Source organism: Halictus rubicundus, chromosome 8, assembly GCF_050948215.1.
Source record: "Halictus rubicundus isolate RS-2024b chromosome 8, iyHalRubi1_principal, whole genome shotgun sequence".
Lineage (NCBI taxonomy): Eukaryota > Metazoa > Arthropoda > Insecta > Hymenoptera > Halictidae > Halictus > Halictus rubicundus.
The window spans coordinates 12,354,952-12,377,335 of NC_135156.1; the positions used below are offsets into that span (position 1 = coordinate 12,354,952).

At 41.9% G+C, this 22,384-nt stretch overlaps 1 protein-coding gene across 4 annotated transcripts; it reads right to left on the bottom strand.

Moving 5' to 3' along the window:
* Positions 1-471: 471 nt before the first annotated feature.
* On the bottom strand, positions 472-18,929 carry LOC143356796 (breast cancer anti-estrogen resistance protein 3 homolog). 4 transcript variants are annotated; one of them, XM_076792769.1, is made up of 6 exons: positions 18,687-18,929; positions 10,291-10,516; positions 5,319-5,439; positions 3,699-3,938; positions 2,036-3,500; positions 472-1,921 (listed from the first exon to the last, which is right to left on the bottom strand). In XM_076792769.1, exons 1-6 carry the CDS (start codon positions 18,727-18,729, stop codon positions 1,590-1,592), a joined length of 2,427 nt encoding a protein of 808 aa, XP_076648884.1. In that variant the 5' UTR covers positions 18,730-18,929; the 3' UTR covers positions 472-1,589. The 4 variants fall into 4 exon arrangements, with proteins under 4 accessions (XP_076648884.1, XP_076648886.1, XP_076648887.1 ...); XM_076792771.1 differs by lacking the exon at positions 18,687-18,929 and adding an exon at positions 17,676-18,029; XM_076792772.1 differs by lacking the exon at positions 18,687-18,929 and adding an exon at positions 13,092-13,471.
* Between the last annotated feature and the right edge of the window lie 3,455 nt (positions 18,930-22,384).

Consider the following 22,384-nt stretch of genomic DNA (forward strand, 5'->3'; position numbering starts at 1 on the left):
AATATCGTCTGTTCAAAAAATCAGAGGTTATGGTATGCCCTCTACGATTTAGAGTGGTGAGTTTAGGAATTATATTGAAGTACAGGTATCGAAGGCGTAGCAGAGATCCTCTCTGAGTCGGTATTTCATATCGTGCGACACGAAACAGGATAAGATAACTGGACTCGCCTGCTCCTACATCTCGTGTGTGATATTAATTCCACAATATTACTTACGACCGATACGGTAGGGTGTAACAAAGAAATGGTAAGGGGGCTCTAGAACACCGCGAACGTGAGACAAAAAAATACATTGGGTGATTGGTATATCTCGTCTGTGGTCCCATCTCATGGTACGATGTTCCATCTTTAATTAAAACCCCCAACGGAACAAAAATTCGTACAGGAATGCATACTAAAATGTGCCTAACAAATTCTTTTGAAGTCGTGTCACGTTTTGCAATGGGGGAGTTGGGACGAAGAAAGTCATTAGTATTCGTTGATTTTCATCTCGTATATTACATTAAGTGTGAACAAACGTGAACAACATTTACAATGTATTATTGGCCGAATATAAGATTAGTTAGAGTTAAGTACATGATAGCTGAACTGGGTTTGATTATTATATCGTCGCTGGTTGTTGCGAGATGGTTGGTTGGTAGATGCGGATCGTAAATGGAGGGATCTATCCCCGATACACTCGATAATAGTTACTTTACTAAATATGACACGTTTCATCGTTATGTTTGTGATTATATTTCCTGTCGCGTTAATGCTACACTTTTGATTGTTTGTTTCCCGCCTGTGAACGTGACCGATCTATCGCCAGGAACATGATCCAAATTGTGTATATAATGATTTTTCATCTTTCCGTTATTCCCTTTTCTCGTTTGAATCGTGGATCGTTCGTCGCACTAGATTAATCACGATCACACGGTCCTCCTTACGAGCTATAATTTGATAGAAACGTTTCGGTGGTCGTACGAAAGTTGTGCAAAATGGCTGATCACAACACGCGATCACAAAATCGAATACTAAAGCACTAAGTTTCACGGTCGAACCTCGCTAAATAAAATATACCTCTACGTATCGAAATTACAATTAATTACAGTTGTTTAATTACAATAATTACATAATCATAATTTACACGCAAACCAAGAGAAACAGAAACTCGTTCGGGTCCCTCGTTAGTCTCGAAAAAAGTCCTTAAAAATCAACGGCGATCAACAAGATTAGTGCAACGTAGACACGAGAAAATTATACTTGCAATTTGACAGCTACTCGGAATAGCATAATTTCAAATAATAAATTCATTTACATCTGTGCAAATTATTCCATAAACAATGATGCTTTTACTCTTATTGGAAACGATCAGAGAAGTAGCAAGTAGAAAGAATCACAATACCAAACAATCAATTGATGTAGAACATTTTCATTTTACATAAAAACACCTTCAGTCTAATAATTATTCGTACACAAACAACAGTCAAAGAAACTGTTATCCGAGTCGCCGACACTCGACAAACTCGTAAATAAACCTTATTTTTCCACGTCCACATTGAACAATCTCTCGATCGCGAGTTTCTATAAAATAATTTGTCCTTTGGTCATTTAGGCCGTCACCTCGCTGGATGAACACTTCTCGAACATCGCGTCGAGGACCTGGGTGAACTTCAGGTGTCTCTCTTCAGGTGCCACGGCGGCTCCTCGACTCCCCCATAGGAATTTTATATGGAATTCGGTCCGGAACGCGTCCGAAAGTAGCTCGTCGCTCCTGGATCCTTCTAAAGCGATTTCCGCATTTCTGCGAAACAGTGGCAGATTTTCGGCCATTTTTCTGGCCGTTTCCAAGTGCGACCAGACTATCGACAGGCCGCAATCTGGCGCTGAATTCTCCCATGGTGACAAGATGGCCGCTGTTAGGCTCGAGGGCGCAGCTGTTCCTACAGAAATTATTTAATCACGTTAATACTCTTAACAAATAGCAAAGCATTGCTTAAAATACGATTTTCCCGCGTCGATCGTAGGACATGAGAGTGACATTTTTGGAAGCATACCTAGCACATCTTCAGGTCCGCGTTCCCCCAGCAACGCAATAGGCAGCAAATGGGGCAGAGTAGTATTGGGAGCTTGAGGATTGGTGCACTCGTTCATCGCTCTTAAAGTAGGCCTCAGCTTCGCCTCGAAGCTGAAAGCTTCGTCCGTGTGTTTCTGCCTCAGCAGGTGCCAAGTATTCGCGAGCCTCTGGATCTGTGGTAGACATAGACCCAGCATCACGCCGCAGAACCCATACAAATTTCCCAGAGCAGTCTTAGTGTCGATGGCCACCTTGATCCACTTGCTGATGGTGGCAGCTCTTTCGATCGCCGTTGCTCCAGCAAGCACTGTGACTGCGACAAGCAGCTTCAAGCACTCGGACCTCTCTATCAGATCCACCCTAGCCTGTCTACCATGCGGCAAGGTAGCCAACTCGATGCCACTTAATCCATTCCTATTCCCAGACCCAGGTTGCAACGCCAGTTCCAGATCGATCTTCGTTAAATGAGAGGCCAGGACCCTGGGAGCGGAATCGTGCAGCATTCCCGAGACTCCTCTCAGAGCTGTAGGGTCCAGAGGTCTATGATCTCCGGTAGGTAACAGTAAAGTAGAGAACCCTTCAATGTCCAGCGCCGTGGTGATCTCTAAAGAAGGCGCAGCGACGACCAACTGCTCTTCTGCAGATAATTCATACTCGTTCCCATTATTGCCATTCATTCCGTCGCTGGCATGGTAGTGGCTCCTGATCACCACCCCTTTGATAGGAACCGAACCAGAAGGATTGCTGGTGCCTCCGGAGTTGTTGGTTTCGAACTCGCTGTCCCCAGAACCGTTACCACTGTCGCTGCCCGACGCCTGGTATCCTTGATGATGATGATGGTGGTGATGGTGATGATGGTGACCGTGATGCTGATGATTCGGAACGTAAGGTATCCTGGGAGGCTTCGGTGGAGCTGTTCCCAGCGAGTTCTGGTGATTCAAACTCGGTGGCTGAAGCGGGGGTTGCTGTTGCTGTTGCAAAGCCGGATCGGAGATCACCCTGGTGATCTTCTGACGACCCAGGGACAAGGAACAAGATGGCGGCTGGCTCTGAATAGGTGGGACTCTAGGTAAAGTACTCGACTGAACTGGAACATGAGGCGCTGGTTGCTGATTCGCTGCCTGACGACCATCATGCTGGTCCGAAGGGTGGTGTTGAGCAGTTAGAGAATGACTTCGCTGCTGCTTCCGAGGCAGACGGGGTGGAGAGCCGGTTGATAGGGATGACGACGAGGGACTGGAACAGTGCTGACTGTTTGTTGGTGCCGCGACGCAGGTCAAGGGTACTGATCTCGGCTTTGGTGTGATGATCCGAGCACCACTCGCCTGGCTGATGGGCCTTCCGCTGCCCACGTAGAAAGTTATCAAGTCGGCCACCGTGTCAAATGCCTCGTCCTCGAACTGGTACTGGGCTCTTTCGTACACTGTCTCTGGCTGGATGACCACCTATTCATTTAGAAGATCGTTAGATTTGTTTCTCATACGTTCATCGTTGCTAGTGTCTATCTAGATGTCAATAAGTTTATTAGAATTGTTCTTCATAGGTTCATTGCCGCTAGTGTTTGTCTACATTATGATCCTATACTTTCACATCCAGTGTAAGGTTTCAGTACGAAGTCAGTGTGAGAATAAAGGGATACCTACCCTGTTAATGACGAAGTGAAGAGGCTGACCCTTCCACCGGACAGTGAGCACATAGTTTCCGGGCTGCGAGGCACAGTCTCGCACCAAAAAGTCACCATCGTTCGGCACTTCCGTTTCCGCACCCTTCCGGCCACCCCGCAACGTGCTCCCATGGTACCAAGCGTGCGATCTCAGATCTCTAGGATCCAGAAGACGAAGTTCCCGCTCCAAGAGTTTGCGCGTCGACTCTTCGGGCGGCTCCTAAATTAGACATCCGAGAACGGCAATCTTAAACTACGGAACTACGATGCGCGCTAGAAATTAGCGGGTCGAAATGTGAATGCGTGGCTCCATTAACATTTTCAGCGATCATTATTTCTTTATTTCGTGTAAAAATTAGGAAAACAGATGGTTCACTAGTTAATGTTTCTGCGATCGAAGGTGTTCAGTATTAATTTGAAACCCAGAAAGATTAATACAATCAAATTGAATGTAGGGTTCATAAATATTAACCCTTGAAATTTATTTTTAATTGGATAAAGACATTGTGCAAACAACAGTTGTACCTACAGTGAATTCTTCATAAAGAATTTTGAAATATCCTATATTAAATACATGGAAGTTCAATGAATTTCTGTGAAATGTTTGAATGCTTTAAAGATGAAATATGTAAGTCATGTCATACGTGCATTTGATCTCGATCGATCCGGACTGCGATTTTAATTGAACGTTTCGCGATCGTTTCGTACGCCTCGGAGACAGTCGCACGGATCAATGAAGAAGTGTCTCGACTCAGCGAGACCACGAAATTGGCTTAACAAGAACAGCCTTGAGTGGTTCGTCCATAAAGAGATCATCGGCACGCTCTCGTGTGCGGGACTTATCACTGCGACTTAGCGTGTCACGCGTGAAAGTCGGCTCGCCGAGACGATGACCGCGTATGAACGATCCAATTATGATGACAGTAAAGTATTCGGTCGACGAATTCTGCCGATAGGTTCATAAATACCACGATGTCTTTACGCGGCGTCTCACAAACGCTCGAGCTATCTTTACCACATTTTGAAGAAGATATTTCCAAGTTTTTTTTACAGTAAAATCAAAAGCTGAACTAAGACTTTAGTAAGACTCAAAATATAAAAATTATTCTCAACCCCTCCTAAGCGGAACTGCTTTCAATTTTCGACATTCTTACAATTCTAAGTCATGGTTACAAACATAATCACCAATTCTCAGCAGTAAAATTGAAAGCTGCACCAAGATACCTAATTAAAAACTACTCAGCTTCCAAAGATTTTCATTTTTGAATCTTCCCAACCCCCTCTAAACCGAGATATCTTCAATTGTAGACACCCTATTATTTCTATATCTTAAAATCATTGTTAAAAACATATTCACCAATTCTCAGCTGTGAAATTGAAAGCTTCACTACGAAATCTAACTAAAAACAACTCAACCTCCACAAATTCCCACTGACAAATCATGTCAAACCCTTCCAAGGGGTGTTGTCTGCACACAGCTCGCCATTATAGCTACTAACTACTGAACCACCGTGTATCGTACATTCCAAATGAAGTTCGAAAACTGGGACGGAACATTAACGAAGAAGAGGCCTTTAAAAATGAAAAAGACTGCACTCACCATTGGTAAATTCGAGTAGTCGCCGCTGTCAACCCTTTTCCCAGCAGACTCGCCGGAGCCGGAGTTCTGGTCCTCGCTTCTGGCCACCTCGGTCTCTTCGTCGGCTTTCACCTCCGACGACCTGCGCCGAAAAAGTGACCTATTCACTATGCCACCATCACATCTCGTCTCCGGATCCAAAGATTTTTGTCAGCACTGTGGAAAATCGTGTCGGACACACGGGAAATCGGATAGGGTTTGGCCACACCGGCTCTCGGGCCGAGCGCGCGCACCCCACTGAACTATGTGCATGGAAACCCACGACATGGCCAGGGCCGTATTTTTGGAGGACCTCGGAGGCGCCCCCCTCGTGGGGTATTAATAGTACGGGGGCCACCGGTTTGATCCCTGTGCCAAGCAAAATATTTCCCCTCCATCTTTGGTGCACATTTTCTAATCCGAAACGGTCCTGCATCAATACCTTTCATTTTCTGATCGATTTGCCGGCGATTGTTGCTGGACTGTGAATTTTTATACAGAATAGAAACTATCTGACTTCATTGCTAGATACAGGGCCGCGTGTTCTCTTCTTAATAATTTTAAGGGGTTGGAAATAATTATTTATAAATAACTGAAATATGTTTGCTGTTCTACGTTTGATCTACACTCGCAGTCTATCTTTATGCAGAATAACAATTTTCTCAAGTTCTTCTAATATCGTTTGGGGTAGATTTTGTGGTAGTTTAATACGTCAATTTAATTTAACAACACTGAAACTAGAAAGTTAAGATTGATAACTGTGGATGCTATGCCTTTAACCCTTTCACCCTTGTACATATTAAAAATCCTAATCAAATTCAAACTACTCGAATACATCACGATGAGAATACATTTGAGAGCCTGGTCAAAGATCTGAATCATAGTAAATAATTAATGCATCAATCTGGAGATGCTAATGCATTATTAATGTCGATGTCCGTAAAATTTAATTATTACTATACATAGTGTATGTCACATACTGTACAGACTGTTCGTCCATCATTTCCATAAAATGTCCATAAAATGGAGGAGTTTGATGAAACTCTTTACTGAAACGGCCCTGAATAAATCATCTGCATTTCTTGCAATACAAAAATGCAGCATACTTTATTAAAGATCACACTCAGGGAAGATAGTATCAGAAATTCTGAATAATGTATGAGAATTTCCAACCCAGTTTCCAGTGCGAGACAAAAGTGAATAAGTATGCATTTAACCTCGTTACCGTTCGAAGATTTGAATGCATGGTACCGTAGCAGTGAACGATGCTTTTGTATTGCATATTTCCTCGAAACATCGTGTACACTTTGCATGTGTGTGCGTGTCGCATATACGATTATATCCGAAGCTCCCAATTGTCTTCCTATTGAAATGGAAATAGCCTTTTGTCCTTTGTTGAAATGATTATGGAAACAATGTTTGGCGTATCTGCAATCAAAGAGTGCGTTCGGCAAAAGAATATTGGCTCTCCAATCGGAGATATTCAAGATAAATTTGCTCTCTGATAGCCATCAATTATTCAACAATCTATACAAAATGTTCAACTATTCTTTCTCATAATATAAAACAAGAAAGCCGAAGCATTGCAAATACTAAGCTTGCCACGGACAAATAGTTTAAACGGGATTTTATTACATAATTACCGGAACTGTAAAAATGTATTCATGAAAAATGATGGAAATCTAAGTAAATTCAACATTTTCATTTTTATGAATCTTTAGATATTCTTAAGCCACGAGTTTTCTATGAAGATGACTTCAAATTAAGAACTAAAAAATTCTTCGCTTGGTCTCTTGTTATTATCTATAAATTGGATATGCAGTTCCCAAAAGAATGTAAATTTTATTCCTTGAGTTACCATAATCTGTTTAGTAACTACAGACTCTGTTAAGAAGGGGTTGTTACCGTTCTTTCATTTTACCCTTTTCATTAGAATAATTTTTGTAATAGTTAAGAATTCCGTTAAAAAGGGGTCGTTGATCCTTTTTGATACTTGACTATTATACTCCTCTTCATCTCTTGCTGTTAGAAATTTAAAAAAATTTTACACTTTCCACTGGCCTAATTTCTTACTAATTGAAGATCATGCTAAGAAGGGGTTGCTAAATTTTCCTGATAGTCCCGGTGCTTGGTTACGTTTCAAGATTTGAGTGATTCGTTTATGTAGGCTGGAAAAATTTTCATTCTCAGCGAACGTGTACGTCAAAGTGCATCGAACCTCGGATGCACTTCGTACGTCACTGCAACGCACCCGTCTCTCACCCACGCCTGCGTTCTGTCCGTTCTCGAGTGGCGTCGAGTTGACACCGTCGATTCGATCGCGCGGCGAAAGATTATTCCGATTTTTTCCCGAACGGCGACAGCCTGCCAGGGCTAGGTTTCTTATCAGCCGGCGGTTAGGTTTAGTCGATAGTAGCCAGGGGGGTCGGACGGGGGTTATTGATCTGTTTGTGAAAAGAGGGGGAGGGGGCGCGAAGGGTGCCGACGCGCCTGCGTCGGACAAAAGCGTTCGATAAGGGTCTAGGAACCCATAAAACGCATCTGTGCTCTTGTTTTGTTCCTGCTGTTTGAGGAAGTTGAACAACCTGAAGCGTACGAATGATCAAAGGCCAGGAAACGATCCTTGAGCAAGGGTTTAGTCTAATCAGCACAGCGAGAGCTCGAAATTAATAGGTTTTCAAATGCTTCCGGGAGTAGTCCCCGGATCAATGATGTCGAATTCCTTTTTTATCAAGAATGTTGAATATCGGCTATATTGTATCTTTACAAAATCGATTATTCAAGGATTTTTTTGAGATATTAAAGACATTTTTGTTGGGGAAAATCTGCAAAATGTGCAGGAAATAAAAATTGAATTTCCTTTTACGGTGACACGAAAAACTGTTCGTATTTCGTTTGTGACAGGACGAGAATAATAATTATAGGAAAACGAATAATCCGGACTGCACCAAGAATGCAGCAAACGCAAGCTGCAGTTCCGTGAGAGGCAGTAGGAAGCAATTTTCTGGGAGTCGGCGTTATAAATAGGAACAGTAAGGGTACAGACGCAAGCGGATAGAACAGAATTCGTAGAAGTGAACCGCACGTCTTATCATCCTGGTGTCTCTAATGTCACTGTAACTGGATCTCGCGTGCCGACTTGCAGATTGCAGACTGTATCTGCATCAACGACTCCGCGATGACTGTCCCCTCGAGCTACCCTAATCGCGTTGCGTGAATAACGCGCCTCGGCCCCCTCCAAATTCGAACATGGGGAGTCCGTGAAATATTAAAATTAACGGGGCTGAGTAACACTCTCGTCTTACCGTACCATTTTGCAATCGATGCTGGAATTTTATTACCACTTGTATATTTTTTTTCGTGGCTCAGAAATAGAGACAGACATTGTCGAGACGGGAGTTATTGGCATAATTCGATCCACGCGATCAATGATAGGACTGTCCTTTCGAAGCCTAAGGACGATAAGATTACAGCGCGTTGCAAATGTGCAGATGCGCGGGTGTTTGCCTTGCATGACGTTCTCGATCGATCGACGCTGATGCATCGAACAGGAATCGCGTCAGCGTTCTGCCGATATCGATAAAAATTTTCATTGAACAATTACATAAATCATACCTCGCAAATATTTGCCTTGCTGACTTAATACTCCATCGATCTTCTTACGTCGTGCTTCAACGTACACGTCGGCCATTTTGCTCGTAATAACGGTTTAAACTTCTTATTTGATTGTACAATATTTACGGCATTTAATCGAGCAATTTGTTTAGACATTTACTTGGAAAATCGAATAATTGAACGAACTATATAAAGAAATATTTGGTTAATTTCTTATTGAAGAATTTGCAGGAGTTTACACGAGTTTACAAATTTGAAAGCAACCAATTCAATATTTTCATAAAGACCTAGATATGCCAGAAGATATTACCGTTGTAGACACTAACAATTTCTCATTTTATTAAACAATTTATTTCGGTGCTTAGACAATCAAACAATTCAACTAAATATTAATTAGACTTATCGTTATGCTAGATATTGAGGTAACGGTCATGCTGACTGGTGACCAGACCAGTGACAAGGGCCTGCACGATGTGTCCGACAGATTCTCGAAGGGATTACGAAAGAGGTACAAGGTTTACAGTTTCCCCCCGTTCCGTCTCGCTCAGTTGTGGGATTCCCATGCTTTCTGATCTCAGGACGTTATTTCGAAGGCAAAGACCAAGGGAAACCGGTTCGGGACCTGCCGGCACTATTATTTTCCTGGACCGGTACCGTCGGGTATACCCTCCGACAGGCTAATTCATAACTTATGAGAGAAAGAAGAGAATCTCGACTCCGTAGGAAAAGTTCTTTCAAGGTCTCGACGCCTGAGGTCTCGGCTCTGTTTCATTCTCTTTTTACCGTGGAGCTTTGCACGGGGCTCAAAGGGAAGGTGTTGTAGATCGATATCTCGAAAATTGTGGAGTCTTCGAGCCTCGGGAGATTCCGGGAACTAGCGAAACATCGTGGAACTTGTGGATCACCGAACAGATCTTCTCGAAGTTTTCTTCCAAGTCTGTTCTTGAACATCCTTTACGAAGCACATTAGACCGTTCCCGTTTACTAAACGCGTATCAATAATATATTTGAATACAATTCATAACGTGCTCTTAACTCACTGGGGAAATATTGTTGTACTGGCTTTTAGTCCAATTAATTGGAACAGCAGGTTTAAAACGATTATTGTTTGTGGGATGTTTTTAATTTTAATAAATGAGTCGAAGATGCAGAAGTAAAATTTGCTTTTTCGAAGAATGGGTTTACGGTTCGAAATTAGAGGTGTACGGTTCTATGTGTTTAATCAAAAGGTGCACGTTTAAAAATTTACAGGCTCGAAGAAGAAATATTAGAGAAGGATTGGAAAGGATGAAGAAGATTGATGTGCCGCGTGTTAATAGTTAGTTCGTGGTTAAATTACCTTCGGCTGCCTTCGTCGTTGAGGTCATCCGGCGACAGAGGAGTGACGATGAGAGAGTGCTCCTTCTGAATAATTATTTCCGGTTGTAGGTGGATCGTGTGCCGCTTGTGATAGAGGTCCTTACAAGAAGCTGAAGAGGATAGGCCGTTCCTCTTTCGACGACGGCCACTGGCGCCTAGATTTTGCAGGGCGCCCATAGATGGAAACCGGAAGCTCCATGCTATGCCTGAGGAATACGAAACCATCAATTATTTTCCTCATTTCAAACTTCGCTTACACGTGCAACCATTAAAACTTGTAAACACGATCAGAATACAATTAAGACTTCGACGATTGGGTCTCGACAAAATTCTTCAAAGTATAATTCATCAAAGAAAAAATGTATCTGCTACTTTCACTAAGTTTACTCGATATATGTCCAAAACACGGGTCTAGCCAGGGACATATATCGGCCAGGAGATGCAATTCCACGCCGAACGTAGAAAAGAACAGCGGAACTCTAGAGGTCTTCATGGCTCCTCATACCCTGCGGCAGTGGGGATAGTTCTGGGACTTTTATCGGCTAGGAATTTGGGACATATATAGAGTAAATACTGTAGGAACATTATCATAATTAAGGAACACATTCTATTTAATTTCGATTAATAACGAGGTATTCTAACAAATAACCGATTTATGGGAATCTCAAGTTAAAAATCAGAAAAAAATCGCATCTAAAAAGCTCCTACAAATTCTCAGAAAAATCAGATGATCGCCTAAACATTCCAGGGGCATATATCTCTCGATCCTCGATATTCAAGCATGCGATCACACTTCCATTCCAAGATCTCTGTCATTCGAGATCATCTCAATCCAAGAGTGCTCATTCGCGGGTTAAATCGTGTCAACGCACTGATTACGTCACAGAAACGCGTATCCAATCTCCCGAACAATTGTTACTGGCACCGACATGCGACAGAAGCCAGTCTTCTTCCACGAAGCGAATCCCCGACGACAAAGGAAGGAAAGAGATTCGATCATGTTAATGTTGACTGTGGCGATTTGGTATCACGTCTCGGTATCGTGCTGCCCGAACAGCATCGCGAAATGTTTATCGGAGTAACGCATAAACGATCAGCGAATGCCTTTTGTATGAGCCAGACCTGCCTTCTTGATCTTTTGCGGCGGACCCTCGATCGGGTTTCATTCGTGGATCACTTTTTCGAGCGTGGATTCCTCGCGTCGACCGCGATCCTGCGATCTCGACGAGTCTTCTTTCTTCGATCACGATTTTTGTTAGGTTCAAAACAATATTTGAGGTAGGTTTAGATCTTTCAATTTTTGATTCTTGATATTTTTGGACTCGAATTTTTATTTTGTTAAAGTAGAAATTTCTTTTTGGAGTAGAAGTACGCTCCTTTTTCTTTGTATTTCTTTTAATTATTCCTTTAGTAGTTGTCTCGTTTTTAAAATTTTTAATCAATTTTATTTTCCAAGTTGGAACATTTAAGAAAATATTAGCGCGTTCTTTGATTATTAGAAGAACAGAAAACTAGGATTTAAAGAAATCAAATTGTGTCTTAGAATTTTATTGAAATACCTCAGATTCTAGTAAATAGTTTCCCCAATTGCCTTGATTGTCATTTCCTGAACAAATATATTTTTTAAAATTTTAACTGATCGTTACATTGGAGTAAAACGTTAAAGACGGCTGAACACAGTTGATTAGCATTGCAAACACTTGTCTCAATCACCTAGCGTGCTCATTACAATAAAGACTCCTGTTACAATACTTAACAAGGCATTATTCAACAAAAAGCCAGTCACCAGAACGAGGTTCTTGTTCGAACAAAAGGAAACATTATTCCCCAGGACAATGCGCTACATATTCTCAAGGCTCACTGACTGCAGCTACTCTTCCAATTCCACGTCCTTCAAACTAGCAACAAATTAGATTCTCCCTAATTCGATCCTAGTGACCCCGATCTTTTGATTACCCATTAACAAAATCAACTGGCTATACCAGTAATTTTCTCAATGAGAAAAATTGCTTCCCCCATCCTTCATTCCCCTTCTTCGCTGTCTAACGTTCACCGTTCACCTGTTCCACTCTATGCCAATCTAGACAGAGTCTACTCGAGGTCCATTCAGATTCACTTTCGTCATAAATTATACTTAAACGCTGTTTGTATTCAGATACACGTAATATACAAAACTATCTAAAATTAGGAGGTGTATTGATGTAATTCAATTTTTGTTCTACTCTACATTTAGCGAAATAATGATAGTACTTCGATCCCAATAATAATTCAATACTAGTCAATGAACTGTAGATTTTCGTATATTTATGGTACGAGTAAAATTTCAAAACACACGGAATCGTGTATGTCAACAAAAATAATTTTATAATATGTGTTCTATCTTATTTTGATCGTAAGTAAATCTTTCAGCTATTAAAACGTCACAAGAAAATAGCAGCCCTACACGATCTATGTCACAGCACGGACCCGAGGATTAGGCTACAACCAAGACTTTACTGCACAGTGCAGGTAAACGGTACTGCCGATTTTCACGCAAATATAAACTTCCATTCAAACAGCCTCAAGACTCACAGAGAAGAAAGAATGGTATACTTTCTTAAAAAGTCCCACTAAAATTGAACCACCAATTAAAATCCATCGATTCATTCAACACACAAAATCCCAGAAATTCGTACACACCATAGAATATCCACGATCCGCTCACGAGACAATCGAATATTAAATTCTGCACGCTTATACCAAAACCAGGTGTGTATCCGAATAAATGATTACCGTACGTACAACAAAATCAAAATCTTCTTTTTCACTGAGGACCACCGAAGAGTTAGAAAGATCGTTGGAGGAACCCGCGAATAATAAACAGTGGTATTTCCCGGCGGGTAACGATCGATTCGCCGTGCACCATGCAAATACCACAGAACGACACCATATATCTTCCATCGAAATTCCACGGGTGGTTCGGAACGCGATCACAGGTGCAGCGAAACGACCACGCTTATTGCGAACTGGTCCCGGACAATCGTTCCCGGTCCCATTCGAGCCGCCCACGAGATTGTTCTCGCGGTGGGGCCCCCCTTCGGGGTACCTCTGATTCAATGGGGTTTCCGGAATCCGTGCCCCCCGTGTGTATGTGTCACACGAGAGAATCGAGAGAGAGACAGAGAGAGGGGGGGGGGGGGGAGAGAGAGAGATTCTTTGGTACGGGACACGTGCGAGAACGGATCGTTCGGGCCGTTCGGTTCGGCAGAAACTGAAGTCACCGGGGGCTCACTTTCGCTTCGATCCGTTTATCTTCGCTCGCCTTCTAGCGCCAAGCAGATATAAACCTGTTCTCGACAGGCTCCTTTCCAGTCGCCGGGATTCGAACGTTGCCCCTTAACCCTTTCGCTTAGGTTTCGCGAAACTGGCGCGGGCTAGCATGCGAATCGGTTGGAGTCGCGAAAATAGAACGTAGATTGTGTTCCTCGTCCGGGGAATGAGCGAGAAAGACTGCTGGGCTGCTTTTTGGATTTCAGGGGAGCTATTGGAGTCTTGATTTAGGCATCGTTTCATGTGTTGGGTGCGTGCGAAAGCGTTACGCATTTTCTATCCTTCATGTAGAATGACAATAGTATTTGTCTGTACTGATTCCAAGATACAAGCAGCTACGTAGACGTTTATTTCTTTTCTGAATAATTTTAATCAGCTGAAAATACTACAACAGTATGATTATGTTCTTTAGATGCTTTTAGTGTTTTGCATCGAATCTACTCAATTTTAAATGCATAGAATCCGCAATACAAATTGTCTGTATCAATTGCAAGCAACAGCACAGCCATATAGAAGCTTTAATTCCCTTTAGATTGAAATGAAACTCTATATTATTGTAGCCCTTTGGTAATATGTCATTTTTAATGTTCCTCGTAAGCGAGACACTTTCAAAAGGGACTCGAGTGTCCCTTTACTTAAACTGAACTCATTAAGAGCCCCTGCACACGATCCTCGAAAAGATAAAACGGTCCAGCTGAATGTACTGACACAAACCGGTTTATATTAATCATTATGACCGCATGAATTGTAAATGCTAGCATGACAATCAGTTTTCTAGTTATATAATGTCGCTTGGCTATGTAGATGCAATCTCAAGTCATGTAATTGATTGAACAATGTGCATAACTGCGTATACTAATCGTGCGTGTCGCCAATAACTAACAGGCTAGCCTGACGTGACATTAAATAAATTAATTCCGGAGAAAGAAGACGTCAGTACAATTCGCAGACGTTATTCCTGAAGGTTTAGTAACAATTTGTTTGCAGTTCCTTGTGAAAAGAAATTTTTCGGCAACCTCAGAGGCGTCGTTCTACCACAAAGGGTTAAAAACCCTTCAAATCCTCACAAAGAATTTTCACCAACGCCCATAAAACGCTGTAAATCGATTAGACTGCCGAGTGGCAGTGGTGTCAAAGTCAGAGATCTGGAAAAGCTAAACAAATTTTTTTAGAATCTCAGAGACGTCGTTCCACCACGAAGGGTTCGAAACCCTTGAAATTCTCACAAAGAATGTTCACCAACGCCCATAAAACCGTATAAATCGATGAATTAGATTACCGAGTGGCTCCGTTGTCAAAGTCGGAGCTCTCGAAAAGCTAAACGTCGTTCGCACGGACACCGGACGAGAAATTTTACGGTGTACCTTTGGGGAAGAATGGTGGAAAGGGAGATAGAAGGAGAAAGGACCCGCCGTCGGGTCGGTAGAAAAAGAAGCCTCTCGAGGACCTGTAGAGGACAGGCCCAGGACACGAGAAGAGAGGAACGGCTCCGTGTGCGGTGGCAGGCCGATTCGAAAAGCGGATTCGTGGAATGCAGGTGTGTTTTGCGTCGCACGCCGGGCCTCTCCACTCTCTCGCCGGCATAATACCTGGCGACTGATAAGGTCGCCGGTTTACCGAGATAACTATGCAACGTTTGGAGAGGCACTATCGACTGAAAAACCCGCGATAGGTGTCGTTTCCGAGGTCGAGCCCGGCGGCGCACGAGTCGAGGCCGTGTGTTCAGAATATTTTCTTTTCTTTTTTCTTTTTCTTTTTCGCCGTTCGATCGATCGGAACGGTTCTCCATTCACCAAGAGACTCGTATTGTGTCTTGGATCAATATTATTCCACGTGGAAGGGGCTCCGAGTGTAACTCCAACGATTAATGGCGCCGATTAGGCGCTGCGAAAATTATTCTCTCGTTCGGCTGACGGGGAGAATCGAAGGACATGTTATTTTCAATTTGTTTCTGAAGCCTCGGATTTATTATTCTTATTTTTTACGCCGGAAATCACAGAAAATTGATTAATCTCGACAAACAAGTTTGTACGGTTATTATTCTTTTAAAGCCGCACATTAGTTGTTAGTTACGGTGATAAAACTATGTTCTCTGCGAGATTAGTGGCTGCAAAAATTATTTTCTCATTCTATCGACGTAGGATTGTTATATAAAAATTTTTCTCTGTATTTTAATGTCTGTTGAAGTCTGTTTCGACTGACGATTTATTTTTCTTCTTTTTTTACTCATCGGCGCTCGGTAAAAATTTGTCAGTCAATTTACAAAAATTAATATTGACCGTTCTTACTATTCTACGTAGCTGGAGATACTGATAATTAGCTAGTACGATTAAATCTATAAATAGGGATTGGAGCACTGTTTCTCAGATAAACGGTTGTAGACGGAGACGCTACATTTCGTAAGATGATTGAACAAACGAAACAATCTTCTTTCCAGGTACAACAGGAAAGCCGTCGTTTCTCGAAAAGTTTTATTCACGCGAGTGAAACGCGCGCTGTGATTCTCCTCCCCGTTTCCTCCGCGGACGCGTAATTATATGCGCGTTTACCTTGCGACTGGAATTTCAATTGGATCCAGTTTTTACGCACAGCTGACAGAGTCGACGGAAATTTTTACCTGACCGTCGACAAATCACAGAAATCGAGAAGAACAGAAACAAAAACAGAAGTAAATCGAAAGCCACTTTACGGATAGATTACTGAGAAACATCGTGATCCATCGATCTTTATCCATTAATCTTTATCTTTATCTTTTATAATCTTTATCCATCGCTCGATAGCGAACGTAAAACACAAGAGAAACGAATCTATCTAAACAACTAAATTCCAAGTTCCGAACAACTTAACCGTTTATATGGAAATTAATTCAACGATGTGACACGGTAAAATGTTAATTTTTTCTTTCCTCGAAAATTATCATTCGCGTAAAATATTCCCTAATGGAATCTTCCCGTTCGAATCTCTCGCGTCTGCCGGCGAAATTTTATGCAAATTTATTCGCCGATAGATATCGGAGTCACTGAATTCTTCTCTCAGGTGCTCACAGTCTTTCTTAGCTACCTCCTTTTGCTAAAAAAAAAATAAATGTGCCGAAAAAGAACAGTTGCGAATGCGTCGTCCACGTCGATTCTTGTTTCTCCTTTCCCCTGGAAGTTTATCAAAATATTTTTCCGCGGTCATGCTCGCGGTCGGCCGCGCAATAAAAGTGTTTCCGACGGTCGGAGATTGTTTATTTGTTCTGGATTCGGTTTATTTTCTTGGGAGTCGGCGCACAGCTCGGATTTATAAGCTGCGAGGCCGCGTAAAAGGGAACCAACTCGCGACCTACATCCTACGTTTAGCATACCCCGCGCCGGTTTCGATTTTGAAATGAAACACTCTGACGCGATTCTACACATGTTTTGCAGGCTGATCCGCGAGCCGATCGACCTCGTGGGCGTCGCTCGACGATAAACGTTCCTCGGCTTCGCGAATTTCCCCATTATCTTGCGCCGACTGTTTGACAAACACCGGGCTTGCAATAATTTTACGTCACTCGTTGCGACATTTGTTCAAACTGAAACCGCGCCCCCGCCTCAGATTTCTCATTTCATTTCGAAACGAAATTCGGCTTTTAAACTGCAATCGTGGCGAACGAAAAACATCGCCTTTATATGATGTGCACAATTTATTATGTACTTTCTATCTGTAAAATTGTATAGCTGTTAAAATTGAATTTTAATCAACAGTGTTCTTCTATTGGATGACTGAGTAATAAACTTGTTTTTAAATATCTTTGAAAGAATCACGTCTTCAGAGTCTGATAAAATTGTTTAAAGTCCTTATTCAGTATTGTAGGGTTTTAATATTTTCTTGCTTTTTGTAGAATCCCCATGAAATAGCATATAATTTTTTTTTGTAATAAAACATACAGTAATGTAGTTTTCTCTTTGGTAAATTCAGCTTGTACATTTTTCAAGCAATGTTTGAATGGTTTGAATCACTATGACGACATTTTTGCAATCGCCATCATACTTCCTTAACAATCATTTATTATTAATTCATAAGAAGAAATACGTGATCGAACGTCGTCCATCGAAGAGATCTCTCAGCCTCGTGAGCATTTCGTATCATTCAGCACGTGCTCGTCGGGCCCCATCGACTCATCACTATCCTTTCACCATGAAACCGAATCACCTCGTCTTGAACGTGACACATGAAATTAATAACTGTCACGCTAATCGATCACCAAACACCAACAATAAAGAAAAAACCATTAAAGAGATACATCATGTATCCAACAACGCCATACACACTTTCCTTTTACAAATGTTTCGAAACACTATAGTAGGACACCGTCCCCGAAAAGTTCCGAGAACACAAGGAAACTGCTTTCTAAATGCTAAAAATTTCACTGAAAATCACGCACGACTTCTGTCTCCAAAATCCTGCGCTCCTTCGGAACATCGGAACACTAAAACTATTCACTGATACCGTAAGTACCATTTAGGATAAAAATTAATTACAGGAAGTCGTTGAAAAATTTGTAAACTTCATACAGAAGAAATCTCCACTAAAACGGTAAAAATCTCACTAAAAATCAACACAGTTTTTATGAGAAAATTTCACGCTGACCTGTAAGGTTATAAAAGGGTTCTCCAAATCCCCAATATCTTAAAATCTCGAAAAATGAACACAACTTCGTCGAGAAAAGGACGCTAAAAGATTCACGAAACACCAACTCGGTTAAAAAATCCGACGCTCCTCCACGAACCATTAAAACCGCCCCCAAAGTTTCAAACAAATTGTTCAGGAAAACTCGCAACAATCTGCTAAAACGTTTTCGAATTGCACGGAAGTTGCGAGTCACCAAGCTGTTAAAAAAGGAATTTCCCCGATCGCAATTCCATTGACATCGAGTCGGCAATCTTGGAAAGAGCGATCGCGATAGATCATGGTTCAGCAGACGATAAAATCGGCTAACGCTCCTGTGACGCAACGTCGAAAGAAAGGGCCCGGATAAGAGTATCGCAGCGCGAAGAAATACGTGTAAAATTCGAGTAGAATGTAGAAAAGAGGGACACTGACTCTGGCTCCGTTTCGATTTCAGTTTGCTGGCGGTCTTTCCCATTTTCCTGGCGGACGCATGCCAGGCGGCGCGGGTCACGTTGCACCGGTTCCAGGTATATGCACGAGGCTGCACCAGGGGTAAAGACAACGAGCGGGATGCAGCGACTTGCACCGGCGCGACCGTAGCATAATGCGATACCGAGCTGACTGGCCGCAAAAACGAACGAGCAGAGTAGCGAAGGGACGAGACCGATGGACAACCGAGTGGCAGCCAACCGAGAGCTAGAGGAACGAGACCCGATCGCAACCAGAGAGGGAGAGAACACGTGTGCGGATAGAGGACGGATCCTTGACGGCCACCGAACAGAGAGAGAGGGAGAGAGAGAGAGAGAGAGGGAAACTGGGAGGAGGATTTTAATGAACGAAAATGAAACGCGGGTTTCGGCGAGGAGTAATTGCCGAGGCCGAGACAGACACCCGGAGATGGCATTAAGTAATTGCTGGACGGGGTGCAGGCTGATCAGAGGGTGCTGAAGAGTTGACTAATGTGAGTGGAATTTTCTGTGATTTTTAGATCGATGTAACATTTGATATCTGTTTTTTTTCGAATTTTTTCGTTGTGCTTTTCTCAGGGTTTTTAATGAGGTTTGTATGGTTGGTGATGGCTTTGTCTTTGGGGGATTGGTAAATTTTGGCGTGCAGAGCGAAGAAGGTTTTGTCAGACAAGTAGAGCAAGTTTGTGTTTGTCTTCGATAAATTTTGAATATGGATTGATGAGTGAATTGTTGATTTATTTGAAAGTGCAGTGTCTTCTCGATATATTAATGGTATTCTTCTGTATAAATATTACACAAAAAACGTCGCTTGGTTAATAAACTAATTACCGATTCACTTTAAAAATGAATTTAAACGAGAATTTCAGCTTTTAAGGCTTGACAAATTATTGTAGTATATTATTAGTGAACTTTTCAGCTTAAAAGAAAAATATTGTAAGATGTTTACCTTGTACGATGGAGGGAAGCTCATATTTTTCTTGCGCAAACTTCGCCTGCAGCGCCGAGAACTAATGGTCAATTAATTTCAGAATTTAACGAGGATTTAGCGCCCGGTTTTCTCTTGAGATTTTCTTATGTTCTTTGCTTGCGCTTTGATTAATCGATCCTCGTGCTGCATCAGATACTGTGGATCGAAGAAAGGGGGTTTCAAGGAAGGAGAGGATTTTAATCAACGAGGTTCGCGAGCACTACTACCTTCGGCTAGAGTAATTAACAAGGGCGGATGGCCGAAAGGGGGGATGGGGAATCAGCGTATTAATGAGACAGTATAAGCAGAATTTCACTTCGTCACGAAGTAGACGATAAGAAGGGGGAGATAAAGGGTTACCGACCAGGAAGGGTGGTAGAGATAAATTCAATTGGAAGCACTGATTACAGGAGTTAAGAGGGTGAATCTGATCGGAGGGGTGGCGAGTGATAAGCGGTTCTAAAAATAGTTCTGACCATTGTCATTCGATTAGAATCGAGAATGAAAATTCAGAACTGTGAAAAAGATCAGAACTGTAAAAAATTCTACAAGTCGTCTATTGAATGGATAACGTCTCTAAGAAATTGTACTAATTATTAAAGTACACAGGACTGGTATTTTCTTTCATTTTTTAAAATTTGTTTTCCGTGTTAATTCGAATTACCATGTAATCGACAGCCTATATAAACAATCGAGTCCCGTTTGCTGAACTCGTTCACAAATCGAGCACTATGTTACGAGCGACCGTGTCTGGCGACGAGGGCTTACATAATTAACACGTTGGCTGTCATCATTTTTGACGATCATAATTCCTGACGTAGCGTGAAGAAAGGATTTTGCGTGCGACTGCTTACTTGAGATTATAACTCACGATTCGACGCTCGGATTGTAATTGGGAATTCATTCGAATGTTCTTCTAACATTTTTAGTAGAAAGATAGGCACAGTGATTAAATTTTATCTACTCGTAAAAAGCAGGAAAATAACGAAACATAAAGCCATGCAAATTTTAGAAGACTCGGAAGGATGTTTTATATTCTTTCTCTTTAGAATTCGAATGAGGTCAAAATAAAATGACAGCATTCTTTCACGTTGCAGGGGTTGAAAAACAGCAGAGAATCGAGAGAAGAATTTAATTTCAATTTTCTTAAGAATTTTAACGAGGTCAAGTAAAATACGTTTTGGGGCGGTTGAGAATGAGCAAAAAATAAAGCCAAGAATTTTATTTTACTTCCCTTAAGAATTTCAACTAGGTTAAAAAGAAATGGCACCATTCTTCTATATTTTAGGAGCTGCAGAAGGACAAAATTAATGTTCTCTGAATTTGAATGTTCTCGAAAAATTGGCAGCATCTGATGCTACGGGAGTTAAAAAAGGAATTATGAAAAATATTGTATTGTCTTTCACCTAAAAATTTGGAGGAGCTCAAAATGAAAAGACTCTGTACCTTCTTCCAGTTTTTCAAAAAATGTGCGATTATAATGTTTCGAAAATGGTATGAAGAAATCGCGATGACAAGAAGCTTTTTCCAACAAACTTATCCGGCTTTTGCACACGTGTCTACTACACTAAGTGTACAAAGGGGGGAAGGAGGGGAAATGTAAAGTGTGGGGGAATGGAGGTGGAAGATAGACCCACGATTATACATGTGGCGCGCCACTGGTACGGGTCTAAAATGGGACAGATGCAAACACTATAACAGAAGAGAGACGAGGAACGACGGAGAGATAAAAGAGGCGGCAGAGACAAGTGTTTAATAAGCTATATCGATAAAACTGTACACAGAGGACGGAATTTACTGCTCCCGTTGTTCGTGGCTGCTACCGAACTCTCCTAATCGACACAGAGCCTAAAAGCTATTAATTTTCTGTGCTGTACACAGGACCGAAGCTGTGAACATTTTTTAATTGTGAATAATCAATAATGAATATTTTTCGAAACGATTGGGGGCTGATCAATCGTCAAAAATGAATTTATGAAGATCTAGAGGTTCGTCGAAAACGCGGCCATGATCGCGTACGATCAGAATAAAAATTGTTTGACACGAAGAACAACAGCAAAAAGTTGCTAATCGAGACTCGGACGAGAAGCACACGAGCGGCAAGTGTTTCGCACACGCGTCCAAAGGTTCAAAAGAACCATGTCGTCATCCAGAACCCGGACAACTTCCAGCTAAGCGTCTCGGCCTGTCCGACGCGTTATTCGCTTATTTATGATCCGAGGAAAAAACCGGAATGCACCGCGTCGACGCGAGGATGTTGCAGCGTTGCGCCAAGGACAGTTGTGATAATTGTGTTGCGCTAGTGAAATCGGGAACCGCGACTCCGATTTCCGGTTTTCCCGGTAAACTCGCTTGCCTCGTCGGCTGACTCGTTCAATTCCACCTGAAAAAGGAGAAAAATGTTAGTTAAGAATGACTAGAAACGATAGAAATTGCTCTTCTTCTTGAACCGGGGCCACAATGTATCACTGTCAACTATTTCTTCTCTTTTCCTCATAAAAGTCCCCGTAAAACCTCGTAAAAAGCCCTCTGTAAAATTTATGTTTTCTGATGTTTATATGCTCGGATAATGGTGCAATTAATAATTTTATCGTTTTTCTTTGAAAAACACAGCCGGTTGTTGAAATTGAAGGACAAATGTGGCGGAGATGGGTGCAAAGCCATTTTGTCTCTTTTGAAGAGAACAATCATAA

Coding starts and splice junctions, on each gene's coding strand:
- LOC143356796 (XM_076792769.1), bottom strand. CDS start 18,729: ATGGGAAAGACCGCCAGCAAACTGAAATCGAAACGGAGCCAGA. Junction 5,440..10,290: donor AACGACGAAGGCAGCCGAAG/GTAATTTAACCA, acceptor TTTTCGGCGCAG/GTCGTCGGAGGTGAAAGCCG. Junction 3,939..5,318: donor ACTACTCGAATTTACCAATG/GTGAGTGCAGTC, acceptor TGTCTAATTTAG/GAGCCGCCCGAAGAGTCGAC.